We start from the raw sequence: 15,488 nt of genomic DNA on the forward strand, positions 1-15,488 counted from the left end.
AGGGAAAAAAGTAGCTCAAAAAATAAGAATAGCTCCCACCCACTGAGTTATTTTACATACTAGATTTCTTTAGTCTGATGTCCAGTTCCAGATTTATATATTCAAGTATTTATTACTTTGACTTTGGCTTTTTCCTGCTCCAAAATATCGTTAAAATCCACTATTGGTCGACCTCTATTCATTGCAATAAATATAGTTATTTCTTTTGTTACGAGCTTTTAGGGAGAAATGATGGAGGCAGCGGTGAAGAGTGAATCAGTGCAGGCGCTTCTCCTCCTCTCCACCCGCCTCAGTGTTGCATGTGCTGCGGGTGTTTTACCGGTCTGTGTCCAGCTCGCACTGAAGCTGCCGGCCGCCGCTGCTGCTGCTGCTGCTGCTTTGTCTGGCGGGTTCCTGTGCTGCACGCCTGCTTCCCTGTTCTCACCAATGTTTTTCTGCTTACACAACTGTCTGTCTCTCTCTAAGACCTGCCAACCCTGGACAACTTTTTTGAGTACTGCTTCGGCGACCAAGATGTGTCAGATGCAAATCACTGCTTTTCGCACGATTCATTATTGTACATAATTTGCTTACATACGCATTACAGTGCATCATTTGTATACATGCAGCAGTCAAACACAAAAAAGCGAGGGATGCACTGATATGAAAATTCTTGATACCAATAGAAGATTGTTTACAAAAATATCTGCAGATGCAAATACTGTTAGTTGGTCATTTATCTTTCACCTGCCTAAACACAGCTGACGAAGGATTTCACTGAGGCTACACACTAACCTACCACTACTGCTGCATTTATATAGTTTCTATTGTTTACACCTCCACAATAAGCAAACTTTAAGCCAATTTGACTTTTGAAAATATGATTTTCAGCTAATTTGAAAGGATGATGACAATATAGCTCTAAAACCTAAACCAGCCTGAACAGACTATTTTGTGGCGATGGTGAAATAAATATTGCAAACACACACACACACACACACAGGTAACTTTCTAGGTAACCTTATTTCTGCTGCACATGCACTCGCTTTTTCCCCCCATCGTGCCATAATCTGCTCCTCTCATTACAGTTAACGGTTTGGCTGCAATAATAATTATTAATACACACTATGAGAAGTCACGTTTAACAATCTGCGACACACAGACAATATAACTTAACATTACTTTGCCAACTTAAATGTCTGGGGAACAAGCAAGCTAGTTTGCAAATGATTAAGTTATTAAATTATATAAGTTAGGCTAACGTTATTAACATTAAAAATTTTCCCAAGGTTGGCAGGTCTGCGTTAACTTAAGTTAACTCAGTTCACAGTGTGAACTTTCCACATCCACCCCCGTCCGTTCACCTTTGCGAAGGATTTAAAAGAAGCGTCCTCACTTGAGGAAGCAGCCAGCCGGAGTGAAGAGGGAACCAGAGGGATAAAACTGATGTCATGTTGTTGTTGAGTTGCAGTCTCTTGAAATGACATTACGCATCATCCCCGCTTGACATTTGGGTGAAGGTAAGGGGAATGAATTCAGCGCTATGATTGGTTGAACTCTTCTTCTTTTGCTTTTCGGCACATTAGACTTGAGTATTGCACGTGAACAACTGAACTCACAGGCGTCGCCAGCTTTTTGTGTGACAAATTGTACCGGTGTACTTTAATCTCAAAATGCGTACAGTTTGGCAGGTCTGTCTGAGAGAGAGAGAGACAGCAGCTGCTGCTGCTTCGCTGCTGGAAGAAGCAGGTTCAGCCCGAGCTGATGAGCGGCCAGCAGGGCAAAAAGGAGGAGGAAGCAACTTACACCATGAGACTCGCTCTCCCCCGCTGCATCTATCATGTCTCCCTCTCTCTCCTCACCCCTATCAGCCCATCACTGCTGCTGTTTCCTCCCACCTTGTTTGTTGCTCTAACACGCTTACAACTTTGCTGTATTCCTTTGAGTAATATATCTACATAAGTAATATTTCTACATAAGTTTTATTAAGTCGTGGTGATTTAGATTCTACTACTGGAACCACTCATACTGCACATTTTACACTTTGCTATCGTGTTTTTCTTTCTTCACAGTAAAATGCCTCTAACGCAGGAAAACGATCACTTTTACATCCTAATGCACTTCGGTTCGGGAAAGCACTCAGAAATATCTCAGCCCTGACTAGCAGAAGTAAATTTATCCCTTGGAACCAAGGCTCAGTGGTAAAAATAAACAGCACTATTTATTATATCACAGATGATGGCACCCCTGCGGCAGGGTGTCATCTTACAGTGTAAATCTTACCAGTATGTCCCTGCTCCCTGTGACGTGAGCTCCATCCCGTCCACTGAGTTGTAGCTGTCATCATCCATGATCTTCGACAGGCCGAAGTCTGTGATCTTGATCTCCCCGCAGGCCGTGCCGTTCACCAGGAGGATGTTACCTTAAGAGAGTGAGGGGAGGATTTAGTTACACACACACACAAAAAAAAAGAAAAGTCAGCATAGTACAGACTGGGCCAGACTTCAATAGACTCATTCCAACTTGGTTTGATCAGTCATAATGACCAAATCATAACTACAGTCTCTAATAATCAAAATATTGGGTGGATGGACAAAGACGGAGGCTGTAAGAGTGTCTGGCCCTGAGCTGCTTGCTGGGCACCGTGTGAGAACCAGAGAGAAAGTAGGTGCAGCAGTGTCTCATGTGGTTAATTTAGCTGAAAGTACTGATAAAATTCATTTGAAGTAGAACGTTGCCATGGAGATTTAAACAACACCACGCAAGCTTTCAAGAATGTAAGACCCACCGGGTTTAAGGTCGTAGTGGATAATGGGTGGTCTGATCTCGTTGAGGTACTTGAGGGCGTTGACGATCTGCATGATGATGGAGCGACCCTCCTTCTCTGACATAAGCTTGTGCTGCTTCAGGTAGAAGTCTAAGTCGTTGCCCTCGCAGTACTCCAGGACTGTGCAGAACCTGCTCCGAAACCAAGGAAGAGGTATATTACAAGAGTGTAAGAATCATCATGTTGATAAATCACTGGTTAAAAATGAACACAATCTGTGTAGTTGTGAGCATCTTTTTTTAAATAGGAACACATTTGTTTGAAAGGAAATGACTTACGAGTCAGTGTCGAGCGAAAAGTAGTCGTAGAGTTTAACTATTCGTGGGTGGTCCAGCTCTTTATGGATTCTATATTCTCTGCATGCATGTCTGAAACAAAACACCATTTTCAACAATTATACCACTGACTTTAAATGTGGATACACTGAATTTGATGAGTTCATGAACTGGAACAGAACATCAATCATAGTCAACACTCACTTGTGATAATTCTCCTTCTTCTCGTCCCTCCAGTTTTTGTTTAGCTGGTGGATTTTGACTGCAGCATACCTCTGCTCTGTTAAGTCAAAGGCCTGGAAAATAAAAGATCTCCTATTAGTTAGGAACTGCATTTGGCAATACTTAAAGTTTAAACTGCAGTGAAACTCGCTTCACGTTAAACTGCTGCGTTCATTCGTCATTTTTTTTTTTAAAAGTGATGACAGCAGATTCTTGGAACGACCTCTGAAAGTCTGGCACAATTATTTACTCCGAAATGTTGATGATGTCAACATAGTGTAATGTAATGAAATGCACATCCTCGAATATTTTCCAAAGTATGCTCTGCTCAGTCGCTGCAGTCGCTTTAGGAATATAAATAAGTTCGTTTTTCAACAGTGTAACTATCTCAGCAGATTTGAATCAACATATCTGACACTTTTAATATATTCTGATGCTGCACCAAACTGTGAGTGTGTTTATAACGTTGTATCTCATTTATTAGTTTGTAACTGAATTCTAACACTGCCTGACTCACAGAAAGGCCATGGTTTACATTCTTTCACTGACAGAAACATTGCAATGTCTTTATAGAGTCTAAACTATCAGAAATGTAAGAAGAATGGAAGGTAAAATACAGACTGATTGCGCTCTTCTCTTAACACTCTTGGGAAAGTGTCTTAACAGGGAAAAAATGAAGTCGCTCTCACCTTGTAAACTTCACTGAAACCTCCCCGTCCAAGTAAATGAAGTAGCAGGTATCGGTCATTTAGCGTAGGGTGATCTTTGAATCTGCACGGGGTGAGAAATGGTTCAAGTTGTGTGTTTGGACAGAGCATAGGGACGTATCGGTACAGACTGACTAGAAAAAAGACCATAGAAGAAGAAATCATACTGGGAATTATCCTCATTGTGGATCCTTTTCAGCTCACGAATGTGCAGGTTTCGCACTCGCTCCAACCTCTCCAGCTCCGCCTGGATCTCAGCCTCCTCCTGCAAAAGACGACAAGGTAAATGTCAAAAGCTGTGCACTTACCAATACAACTAAAAAACAGAGAAAAAGATCATAATAAGCATGTTGTCGCTTTAAATTTTTCACATATACATCAGACGTTACCTTCTTAAGATGACCTAATCTTAATTTAAAGATTTCCTCTTGCTCGTGGTACTCCGCCTGTGTTAACCTGCAAGAATACAGAACCAACCTGAGCACAACTTCAAATACGCACACCAGAGAAAATAAATAAATAAATAAATAAACAAACAAAAACAACAACGTACGTTTCACTCTCTGCTCCATTGGTCTTGCTTTTGCGTTTGTTTTGCTCCAGACTTGGCGGTGGAGTCTGGGCCATGGAGGGCGGCTTACGCTTGGCCAGCAGCTTCCTCTGCCTTTCAATGTCCTCTCGCTGTGAGTTGATCCTTTCTTGTTGTCTGGAGAGAGACGGCACATTGCAATCACATAGAGACCAAATGTGTCATCTTGTCTTGTATGATCTGTAAACTCTCTGGCTACCTGGTTAAGAACTTGCTCTTATCTCTTCTATGGAGAATGGGCTCAGTTGCATGTGTAAAACTTTGTGTACAATGCAAATGTCATGGTATAACCTGCATAAAGCTAAGATAAAGCTAAGCTAACATTTGAAGATTTAGTGTTGTTGCATGTCATTCATCATCTCTCTCTTCCCTGATTTCCTGTCATCTCTCTGTTTTCAAATACATAATAAAAATATAACATGCTCAAAAAAATAATTAAAGCCGGTTTTTACTTCATTTCATATCTTAGATGCACCGACTGCAATTTTCTTGGCCGATTCCAATTTTTTGAAGTCTGACCTGCCGATTCCAATTTTCTTTCTTTGAGAATTTAATAAGACAGAAAGATTTTCTTTCTTTCTTCCTTTCTAAGAACTATAATTGAAAGCATACGCAAACATTTTTGTAACTTTTCTTTAATGGAAAATTGAAATTCAATTGTATGTTCCTATAAAACTATTTAAAAAAGCTTGATCTGCTTTGCCTTTGTTAGCTTCTTGAAACTGAACATGTTCACCGGGGTGATGGTTTTCTAAGTGTCTGATTAAGTTAGTTGTTCCAAATGTTTTCAAGGTTGTTCCTCCTCCTCCGGCTTACTTTGGACTTACAGATATTACAAATTGTGAGCTTTGTGTCTTCTTCACTCACGCTGAAGAACTGTCACACCGACGTGTGCGTGTGTGTGTGTCACAGTGACACACACACACGCACACTGTCTGTGCCGCTCTGTTTACGACATACATGTTGCGTGCGTGTGTGTGTGTGACTGTGCTGCTGTGCGCGCAACATGAATCATCATGTAGCACGTGTGTAAGTTTGACCGGCATAAAATCAGATTATATGAGACTGATCAGCTGGTCATCGGTCACGGCTGATCAGCTAAAAAAAACAACCAGTTTCGATCGGTGCATCTTTAACATAGATCATTCCTTTTAAATTACTATAAACACGTGTTGTTGTTTTTGATTAGTCTGATTTCACCTCTTGATCTAGCACAGCTGTAACAAGGAGAAAGTGTAGAAAGGAGAAGCTTTAAGATAAAACATAGAGATCCTTACTTGATAAGGTTTTGGAAGGCATATCCATCCGTCCACTGCTCAGTGAAAGACGCACCATGTCTCACTGTAGTAAAGTGACCCAGTCTAAGCCTGTCCTGCATGCTTTTATCCCGGCACGCCATCTTCTCCTGTTTGGACTGGAGGAAGAGCAGAGAAATACAGGCATCAAACCAGAGTTGTTGCTTCCTAGTGGATAAAACCAGGTGCTTCCAAAATGTACTAATGTTAGAAACCCAGCATGAAGCACACACTTTCAGATCCTGTATCTTAAAATAAATCACAGCGCTATTAGAAGAAGGTACCTTTTCAATCAGTAGCTTCTTGGACATGGTCACACACTTATTCAAGCGTTCCTTGTATCGCTCCAGCATTCTCTGCTGTTCATCAATCTGTCTCCTCAGATCACAGTTTGCCTGGAACGGAAAACAAACAAACAGGCAAAGTAAAGAGAAAATTAACTAAATTTTAAACTTGTTTGTACATGTGCAGACAGAAGAAATGTGTCAACTCTAACATGCCTTGATTGAAAAACCAAAAAAAACAGAACATTTCAAAACCGTTCAGAATGGCTGGCAGAGTAGCAGGGATGAAATGTAATGAGATTAGTACCCGCAGCAAATCGTCTATTCGTCCCTCCTTCTTCTCCAGGTCAGAGTTCTTGTTGTTCTCCAATGCTGTTAGTTTCTCTATAGTAAGGTCAGACTACAGGGTACAAGTGAGCAAAAAAAAAAAAAAAACAGTGCTTTTGTTAATGGTGGATCATTTTGCATCAAATGTAGTGCAAGACGTAGTCCCATCTAACAATCTCTTCTAGATGATTCCTGTGATTTATAGGTTTCTTTATTGACTATTTTAACAACTGCCTTCTGAATTATGATGCAGATAAACGGTCAGCCGGCCCTGATAGCACGCTAACTACCTGTGTGGCTTTGTGGAGCAGGTGAAGAGAGATAGGCTTCAGTGAACAGGACGAGTGCTCCGTGTTGGCCGAGCTGATGGAGGAAGGGCTTCCCTGCTGCACCTGGGAAGCAGAAACATTCATCCAATTAAAAAAAAAAACCTTACATGAAATTAAATTAGCATGAAAACGATGACCAGCAACTGCAAATGAACTATCAGTGAGCGATTCATTTCACTTGAAAAGGTGGAAGGCCTCCATTTAAAAAAAAAAAAAGAGAATGGAGCACCAGGTGTGTGCAACAGGTTCATCCATTATTCAATGTCTGTGGTCACTTCTTTTATCATTTAACTGCCAGTTTGTATGTGTACATTTGCATTTATAATCAGTACATCACATTTCTACTTTACTCTTCATTACTGCTTTCCTTGGTTTCAGCTCAAACATGATAGACTTAAACACACTTGACTGAAGTAAAAACAGAATCCACAGATCAGATCAGATTCTCCCCCCATCCGTAAACAGACTTGATCTACCGATGTTAATAACAAGCGTGGAAGAAAGAACGGCAGGAAAGGGTGTTAAAAGTGCAACGAGACGGACCGTAGAGCAGACATGCTCACCGTGACAGGGGGGTTGGAGAGGGAGTGTTGTGGGGAAGAGCGGACCACTGGTGGAATCCCCCTTGCAGGGCTGGTACCAGGACCGCTACCTCCCGCAAACTGACAGACATGTAAAGAGAGAAGATGAGGAAAGCAGTTCAATGGAAAGACTAAAAGATGGTTAAAAAAAAAAGGGAGGGGGAAGGGGGGAGTTAGAAAGAAAGAATGAAAAGTTATGCACTCAATACTGAACCGATCTTTTTTAGAAGATATTACTGGCGGATCCGTTTTCTGCCACTCACCTCGAAATAATCGCTAATTTTAAGTCCCCTTGTGCCTGCTTTGCCTGGAAGAAAGAGAAGAAAGAGGAAGGGATTTAGGAGGCAGGCAAATATTTGGGATACATGATGAGAGGATCATAGCGTGAGGGACGGTCTCACCTTGGCTGCTGTCAAAATGGTCTGCTTTCCGCTTTCTTACTCTCTGCTCGTTTGCCTTTTTCTCAGGAGTCTGTCGGGAGAGTAGCGAGAGTCAACCGCATGTATAATGAGATAACACAGTGAGATGGTTGGCATAAAGAAAAAAAAAAATCCTGTTGACATGTGACAGCGACTAACCTCTAGTTCTTTGTCACTAAGAGAGCCCACACTGCATAGACTCTGATTGGATGACTCATTCTGATTCTGACCCGAGCCCTGTTAAGACAAGTTAGGAATACATAAACATAGAAAAAACAAGGAGTGTTTAAATACAAAGATGTGCAAAAGAGTTATACATGTATGTAGACAGACATCTGCAAAACGCGTGCACGTACAGTGTGCTCGTTGCGTATGCATGCACTTATGAGAGAGCGCACACAGTTAGACAACACAGAGTACAATAGGAGAGAAACTGAGGGAAGAGATGTGGAGGTTTGGCTAAATACCATAACCATTAACTTCCCACTGAATCTAGACCTTGCATCAGTCCTAATGGTTCCCTAGGTGATGCCTGTCACTCAAATGAATCACATCAGAATTCAGCAGGCACTGTCCAATCAGGGGGAGAGGTACTTAGTCATTCAGAGCACACTGGAGCTCTCTCACTGAACCCTCCTAAAATGGCTGAACATTAGGCATGCTGCTGGGGATGTATTCCTCCCTCTGTCTGTCACCTTTAGATAATGTCATCCATTTTTCTCCTGTTCACCATGGTCTTAACTGTTCTCTCCCCCCCCCCCTCCCCTCCACCCCCCTACCACCACCTCCTCTCTTCCTCTCTGGAGAAAGCCGGTGAAAGATGCCTTGCTTGATCTAAGAATGACAGCCCCCGCTCCACCCCACCCCTAAAAATCTTGGTTGTTTGATCAGACTTCTTCAAAAGGAAAGGCACTTTCCAACAATTTGAGTAGGCCCTTCTCTGTTCTATAACCAAAAAGGTGTGCTGGCTCTTTGTCCTCAAAAGATAACAATTTGCCTTTCTTTTTGCCAACTCAGTGATGACAGAAAGAGCAGCACTGCCACAGGGCTGCTCAAGGTCAAGAAAAAAAAACTCTTAAGCTGCTCTGTGACACTGAGGGGCTTTTAGACCACCAACCCATATTTCTTCACAGCCATTTGTTGACACACTTCTCTCTCTCACTCTGCCCCCCCCACTCCACACACACACACACATACCATCTCTTGTCATACAGGGTGGCTGTGGCATGATGCCTTAGCGGGAGCCGCCATTTTCTCTGCGGCAGCAGCCATGCCATGCTCTGGGCTCAGCTCTGCCTATGGCTGGCACAGGGCCCACTCCTGGCGCTGACTCTCACTCCCCAACTGTTCCAAGATCACCTTCCGCAAAGACAGCTCCATCCATGTAGCAAGCAAGAGGATGGAAGGCTAAATGCTGCCTCCACTCACACCTGGTCAAGAACTATTTCTGTATTCCTCCTCTGCCTTTACTCCTCCTCCCCCCTACCACCCCTGTCCCGTCTGTGGCCTTTTTGGCAGACATCGCCACTTGCATATACAGCCACTACATCATGAGCCAGGGAGAGATGCCATATCACACCAGCCAAAAAACACAGACACAGATCAACCTTCTCCAGAGACAAAGACAAGGAGTGGGGCCAAGCTTGTCCAGGCCAAACAGCAGAATGACACTGAGGCAGAGTAAGACAAAGAAAGGAAGACATTCACAAAAAATGTGTAATCAAGAGAATCTGTGATTATAAGCGCTTTGACAGGGGAGTTTCTTTGCTGCACCTCGGCGACATCTCCTGTAACACAAACCTTAGCCACGCCGACCCCAGTGAAGCGAGCCTCCAACAGCTCCTGCCGCCGGGGGTCCAGGCTATGCAATTCTTCCATCATGGCTGCAGAGACAAGAGCACAGATTAAGGAAGGCGTTGTGGGGTCTGGTATATTCAAGTGGGAGTGACAGATCACTGTTTCAAAAGGCATTGGTTGTGATGAGTCATGGCTGTTTTTAGCTATATGGATGTGGAAAATTCCTGTTCTGAGTCATCAATAAGCCTGACAATAATGTTTTCCACTATCGTGTGTGTTCAGCAAGCATCAGCCATACAACTTGAGTACTCAGTAAAATACTCACAGCCCTAAAATGTACAGTCTGGCAAAGAAATACAGTCAATAAGGGATATTAAATATGCATCAAAGACGTAGGCCAGATGTGTAGAGTCACTGCCTGGAAAATTATAGCATCATGTGATAACGCCCTGGCATTATGGGCCTAAGTTACATGGCGCTAGAGTTATGAAAGGTCACTAATGGAGGGACTGCCAAGTGTACTCACAGCAATGGAAAAGGCCAAATAGACAATAAATGCCCAGCTTGCTAGCTTGTGCAAAGGTTAACGTTTAAGTTACACGCCCAACACTGACTGCTATGTCTGTGTTAACGTTATCTATGGCTTGCATACATTAAATGAATAGTGTAACCTGCAGCATCCGTGTCCATTTAAGGATATTCAAGATTTATTCAAGAATGGAGTTTAACAATATAGTGGCCAGCAGACCTGTTAAAAGATGTGAAACATCAGTGAATGATCTGCGAGGCAGCTAGCTAACACTGGATAAATGAGCTAACAAGCCCACGGATGTTGGCCATCACTTAGCTAGCATTGCGACCCAAGAGCTAACTGGTAACGTTAACTAGTAGCTAACATTAAATTTGATTTTTGTCACATTACGTACCCACGCAGCAGACAAATGTTGATTAGATAACGGTTCGGGATAAACAAAACATAATCACAACTAGTGTCTTCATCAATAAATTGTTTTATAAACACACTAAAGATATCTGGCGTTAGGTAGCCCAACAGGCTAACGTTAACAGTTAACTCGTCTGTCAAAAAGAAGCATCTTCTCGGTTCTGTGTTGTCAGGTGTTCGTGCTACGACGCGACAAGAGACCCGTCCACATCAATTGTGTTGTTCGACAACCTAACGAGATACTTACTGTAATTAAATATTTTCTCGGTCCTCCGGAGGGCCAGTTGTTAACCCTGAAACCGTCCCCGTTGTTTCCCCCCGGTGCTTGGCAGACCCTCCCAGGCTAGGCCGCATCCACAGCCTCGTCCCTCGCGTGCTGATTGTTCACGATCGGGACACGGGAGCGCGCGGTGAGCTCAAGCCAGACGACGGAGGATTCCCTCGGAGGCCTCGACAACTCCGGGTATCCCAAAACCCGCCTTTCTGTGCTCCTTAGGCGGGGATCCCCATCACATCCATCTCTCCGAGGACCACACGGTGCCTGTGTCGGGTATCTCGTTTCCACACAATGGCGACCCTCGAGATTCTCCGTTTTTCACCAGGTATAAATGATGTCTTTAAACTGGCGTTAGTTATCCCCCCCTATCTTTTTCTCCCCCGGTGGTGAGATGATTTTCGGGTCCTGGCTTTCAGCTCGATCAAAACAAAGTTCGTCTCCAGTCGTCTTCCTCGCCGCAGGGAGAGAAACCGATCTGTTTCGGAAGTTGTGGCTGTTGCAAAGCGTTTCAGTTGAATCCGGATCGATTCGGTTCGGTTCTCATGTTTTTGCAATGTAAACAATAATCAGTAAAATCTCATATTTTCTCGTGAGATTGTTCAAGTATTTTCACCTTCGTTCAGTCCACGCCTGCCCCAAATCTCGTCTGGACCAATGGCAAATCCCTCTGTACACAATACAATTTAGCAGCGCCCACCCACACAACCACCCAAATAATCACTTCATCGAAAAGTTGCCATTCCCATGATGTTCACACCCACATACTGTACTTACATAATATCAATAAATTGCTAAATGAATGCTTTTTTTTCTTTTTTCAAAGTAGCCATTCAAGCATTAATAGGGCTTTAACTATTCAAGAGTCTGTCACGGAAAATAAAGTAAAATTAGGGCCAGTATCATGAAATGAGTCCTTTGTTAAACACTTCTGAACTCAGCTTTGAAATACCAGAGTGAAATACTTCATACAGTTTATATCTTTATTCATTTTACATGTACAAAAAGGTCATGAAGTTCTCTTAAAAATCATGCCATTTATTTCAAAACATCACGTCATTTTAAAAACAGCATCCGGGTGAATAGAAACATTAATACATGTGTAACCAAGCCCTTTCTCAGATTACTGAACTCACTGTCAGAAAATGAGAAATCATCACTCCCGTAGCTCGGATTGCGATACCATCAAGAACACCACAGCCACAGAGCAAGTCCGTCAATGTTATGGCAGCTGGGATAGTGTAAGGCCTTTACAGTATGTCGCTATCCAGTTGCATCGCCTTTATCACAATCACAATAGAGCTTCTCATTTTCATTACATCCTCAGTAAAAAAAAAAAAAAAAAGACAGCACCGCCTTCATTTCAGCACTTGGTTTCAGTTGTGATTGACGGTTAAGCCAGGTGGGCTCAGCCCTGCGTCTCAGGTGGCTGAACCAGAGCTTTGCGGTACTTGCACTGGATCCACACCCTGTACATGGTGAGCTGTTTCCCTCTGTTCACCTGTAGCCTTCTATCCACGAGGTTCTGCACTTTCTCAAGTCCTGCCTCCGTGAACATCTCATGGAGCTCATCTGAAAGGAAAAGAAGCACAGAAATATGATCATATACATTAGTTTTTTTTTTAAAAACTAACAAACATCAAATAATCACAAGAAGTTTTTATTTTTTACCTTGAGTAAAGAAATATACTCTTGTTCCATCACCACGGACGTAAAAGTTTTCTGACAGACACCTTCCTGAGAGACGAACAGAGATATAAGAAACCTAAAATTATCATCATTAATCATTAATGTCGTAGCCTGACAAGTTCTGTGTACACAGACTTATTATAACAATCAAGTGGTCCATAATATTCTTTGTTTAGTCAGACACAAAAGTGCTTTGGCGTGACCTGACGCAACGTTCAATTCTGAAACAGTGTTACTTGAAAAGCGACACACATCTTCAAGGCTCGTAGCAGCTCATGAATAACGGACCTTTCTGAATCTACAGCTGTATGGACTATGTGGACTGTAGCCGTGCAGGACTCACCCTTCTTGAAGCGGAGCTGTGCCATATCGTAGCGTCCGTAGTCCCTGAGCAGCATCACTCCCCCGGGCTTCAGCAGCCGCGCTAATCTACTGATGGATGCCTGCATCCTGAGACAGAGGTGAAACTTTAAAAGACAAGCAGTGCAACATTTAATGACTCACACTGAGAGGAAACCAAAGAGGTAGGAAGACAAAGAAAGAAGTTCATACTTGTCAGGATGCAACGCTGATAGCACAAAGATTAGCACTATAACATCAAGGCTTCCATCTGGGACGGGGTAATTGGCTTCCTCATCACTCAAGTCGTGAACAAAGGCGAAGCAGCGCCCAGGGTCGTACTCTGGATTAGTCTGATGACATGACGGCAATGTTAATTCATCAGTTAAGCCACAACTATAGAGGTGAATACGTCTATCAACACATCCTTTCATCATCACCATCATCTCACCTTGACTAACTCCACAGCAGTGCTGGAGAAATCACAGCAGTACACAAAGAGTCCCGGGTCACTGCATGAAACAACGTTGAAATGAAAGGTTTAAGGGCGCAGAGAACAGTATTTATCAGTATTTATTAACATTGTCTGAGGTCTTGAGGTGTAAATATCCTGCCTGCACCTACTTGTTGGTCTTCAGGATTGGAAACACTGTGTTGCCCACACCACAGCCGACCTGTGGACGTCAATTCATATATCATTTATTCAGTTTGTAGCGAGTGACGAATGCATACAGCAGAGAGAATAACAAAAAATCGGCTTTCTGCAAAACGCACTCCTCTGCCAAGCCTGCACAATCCTTAGAATCACTTTTAAAATAAAACAGCAGATCAATGAACTAATGGATTGCAAATAAACACATTAGTCATGACACGTGTATTAAATGTGTTTAAGTTTCGCTAACTTGCTCTCAAACGAATCTCTCACCTCCAGAATGCGATATGCGGCAGAGGAGCCGGGGAAGTCACCATCGGTGTGAGGCAGAGCCGCGGCGTCCCCGCTTTGTCGGTCATCTGTGCCGGAGACTTCAGGATGGGATTCATGGTTAAGGCCGCACTGTGGGGCCAACTCTGGGAACTCTGTGAAGAGCCAGTGACGGTCTTTGAAGAAGCGATTTTCATGTATTGTGTAGAAATCATTCCAGTACTCATTGGCCCGGCAGTCATAGTCCTCTGCAAGACAAAGTAAGGCAGTAGAGTCGGTGTTAAAGTGATAATATAGCACATCTTTAAAAAAAATAATCAAACACTATGCATAATAAGCAAAGCATACGATTGATGACAAATTAAACTAAAACTAAACACAAAACTAGAGAACACTTCGCTCCTTATTAGCAGTTTATGTTTGTGGTCCTGCCAGTATCACTGTGTGGTTCGTGTGTCTCTGCAGTGCAACCTTGTTTCTCTGCAGGCAGCGGCTGACTGTTTTCTAGCACTTTCTTCTTGGCAGCTGCTTCTTGCTCCTCGGTCCACTCCACATTGTCCCTGTTGACAACAATTCATTATTACCCAGTCTGGGTGAAGTGATGTAGTGAATGACAGCACAGAAAACACCTGACATATCCCTAGATGAAGGTTTCATGTGACCAGATCTGATACCATAATAAAAAAAAGGCCATAACATCATGCCCATTACATGAAAATATCCAAATGTGGCCCCAAATAAACAACCAGTCAATGACTTTAATGCCAAATAAATGCTGTTAAATCTCCTTATTCAGCAAAATACCATCCACAAAGTAGAATGATTTGTTAAAATGATATTTTCCCTGTCAGCAGATACTGACTGTCACAGAGATGCACACCAGCATCTGTCTACTCTCTCGGGTTTCTGGTGTAAGTTACCGACCAGGCGTTGTGCTGGAAGACCTGCCGCGGGTCTGTGAGGAAACGTGTCCCGAACTGAGGTCGCTTCACGTCTCCGGTGGATGAATCTGATAAAATAAGCCCCGATTCACTGCTGTCTCCCTCCACCCCGACCACGGTATGGGGCGCCGCCATGCTGGAACTGACGCAACGGAAGAGGGGCCGTGCATCTGATCGTGCTGCGTTCAAGTAGTGTCGGAACTAGTAATACAAAGTTGGGTTTTTCTGGTAACAAAGTTGCAGGGTGTAGATGCAACGCCCTAAGTGGGCTTTTTTTTTTATTTTGCCGAATTATATTTGACATTAAGTCTTCTCTATTGACATATTGCCACTTTATTATAGTTTGAGTCACATTTTTTTCCCTCTACAGTTGTATCTTCCTTCAGATGCCTCGATGCCAAACAACAACAATGAACTGCTCCTCTTTCTCAGTGGCTGCATCATAAGTCATATTAGTACACTGGCGTAGACATAATTATATGCGATCTTCACATCAGGGAGCTTATATGAAACACGTGAAGGAGACATGATTTTTGGTCCAGATGTCAAGGAGGTGACATAATAATAATAACTCCACTGATAACTCAAAGCTTGCCTGCCATCCAGCTCTGTACACTGAGCAATAAATTGTTTCACAATAAATTTATCTGCACAAGAATTTGGGTCTGCAACTTTTCAGCTGTGCTGCAGTAGTCGACAGGTGCAGTGTTTATACACTAGAGGGAGACATATCTCAGGATTATCTTTGC

The 15,488-nt window shown here is 42.9% G+C and overlaps 2 protein-coding genes across 6 annotated transcripts in view; both read right to left on the reverse strand.

The window, feature by feature from the left end:
• tlk2 (tousled-like kinase 2) overlaps positions 1-11,494 on the reverse strand; it is a 15,342-nt gene extending 3,848 nt beyond the window's left edge. Inside the window, exons 1-18 of one of the 5 annotated variants that reach the window (XM_067570937.1) lie at positions 10,822-11,493; positions 9,635-9,717; positions 7,994-8,071; positions 7,817-7,886; positions 7,679-7,722; positions 7,398-7,496; positions 6,796-6,897; positions 6,486-6,578; positions 6,179-6,289; positions 5,877-6,013; positions 4,564-4,716; positions 4,400-4,466; positions 4,178-4,275; positions 3,993-4,074; positions 3,286-3,377; positions 3,085-3,174; positions 2,768-2,937; positions 2,263-2,401 (exon numbers count right to left, since the gene is read on the reverse strand). In XM_067570937.1, coding sequence (XP_067427038.1) covers positions 2,263-2,401; positions 2,768-2,937; positions 3,085-3,174; positions 3,286-3,377; positions 3,993-4,074; positions 4,178-4,275; positions 4,400-4,466; positions 4,564-4,716; positions 5,877-6,013; positions 6,179-6,289; positions 6,486-6,578; positions 6,796-6,897; positions 7,398-7,496; positions 7,679-7,722; positions 7,817-7,886; positions 7,994-8,071; positions 9,635-9,715 — 1,706 coding nt within the window. In that variant the 5' untranslated portion in view covers positions 9,716-9,717; positions 10,822-11,493. Of the gene's footprint in view, positions 1-2,262; positions 2,402-2,767; positions 2,938-3,084; positions 3,175-3,285; positions 3,378-3,992; positions 4,075-4,177; positions 4,276-4,399; positions 4,467-4,563; positions 4,717-5,876; positions 6,014-6,178; positions 6,290-6,485; positions 6,579-6,795; positions 6,898-7,397; positions 7,497-7,678; positions 7,723-7,816; positions 7,887-7,993; positions 8,072-9,634; positions 9,718-10,557; positions 10,577-10,821 lie in introns of those variants that run through there. The other 4 variants (XM_067570938.1, XM_067570939.1, XM_067570940.1 and 1 more) reach the window with 4 other exon arrangements.
• A 323-nt stretch (positions 11,495-11,817) lies between these two features.
• Positions 11,818-14,901, reverse strand: mettl2a (methyltransferase 2A, methylcytidine). Its single transcript, XM_067570942.1, has 9 exons — positions 14,723-14,901; positions 14,270-14,358; positions 13,802-14,046; positions 13,501-13,550; positions 13,328-13,388; positions 13,090-13,229; positions 12,881-12,987; positions 12,520-12,585; positions 11,818-12,420 (listed from the first exon to the last, which is right to left on the reverse strand). The coding sequence occupies exons 1-9, from the start codon at positions 14,872-14,874 to the stop codon at positions 12,257-12,259; spliced, it is 1,074 nt and encodes a 357-aa protein (XP_067427043.1). The 5' UTR covers positions 14,875-14,901; the 3' UTR covers positions 11,818-12,256.
• Between the last annotated feature and the right edge of the window lie 587 nt (positions 14,902-15,488).

Source organism: Thunnus thynnus, chromosome 17, assembly GCF_963924715.1.
Source record: "Thunnus thynnus chromosome 17, fThuThy2.1, whole genome shotgun sequence".
NCBI classification, from domain to species: Eukaryota; Metazoa; Chordata; class Actinopteri; order Scombriformes; family Scombridae; genus Thunnus; species Thunnus thynnus.

Bases quoted from the DNA above. Each gene is read 5' to 3' on its own strand.
- mettl2a (XM_067570942.1), bottom strand. From the start codon at position 14,874: ATGGCGGCGCCCCATACCGTGGTCGGGGTGGAGGGAGACAGCAGTGAA. The intron at 13,230-13,327 runs GTGAGATGATGG...TCATGTCATCAG, and splicing joins CTGCTGTGGAGTTAGTCAAG to ACTAATCCAGAGTACGACCC. The intron at 12,988-13,089 runs GTATGAACTTCT...CCTCTGTCTCAG, and splicing joins TCAGCGTTGCATCCTGACAA to GATGCAGGCATCCATCAGTA.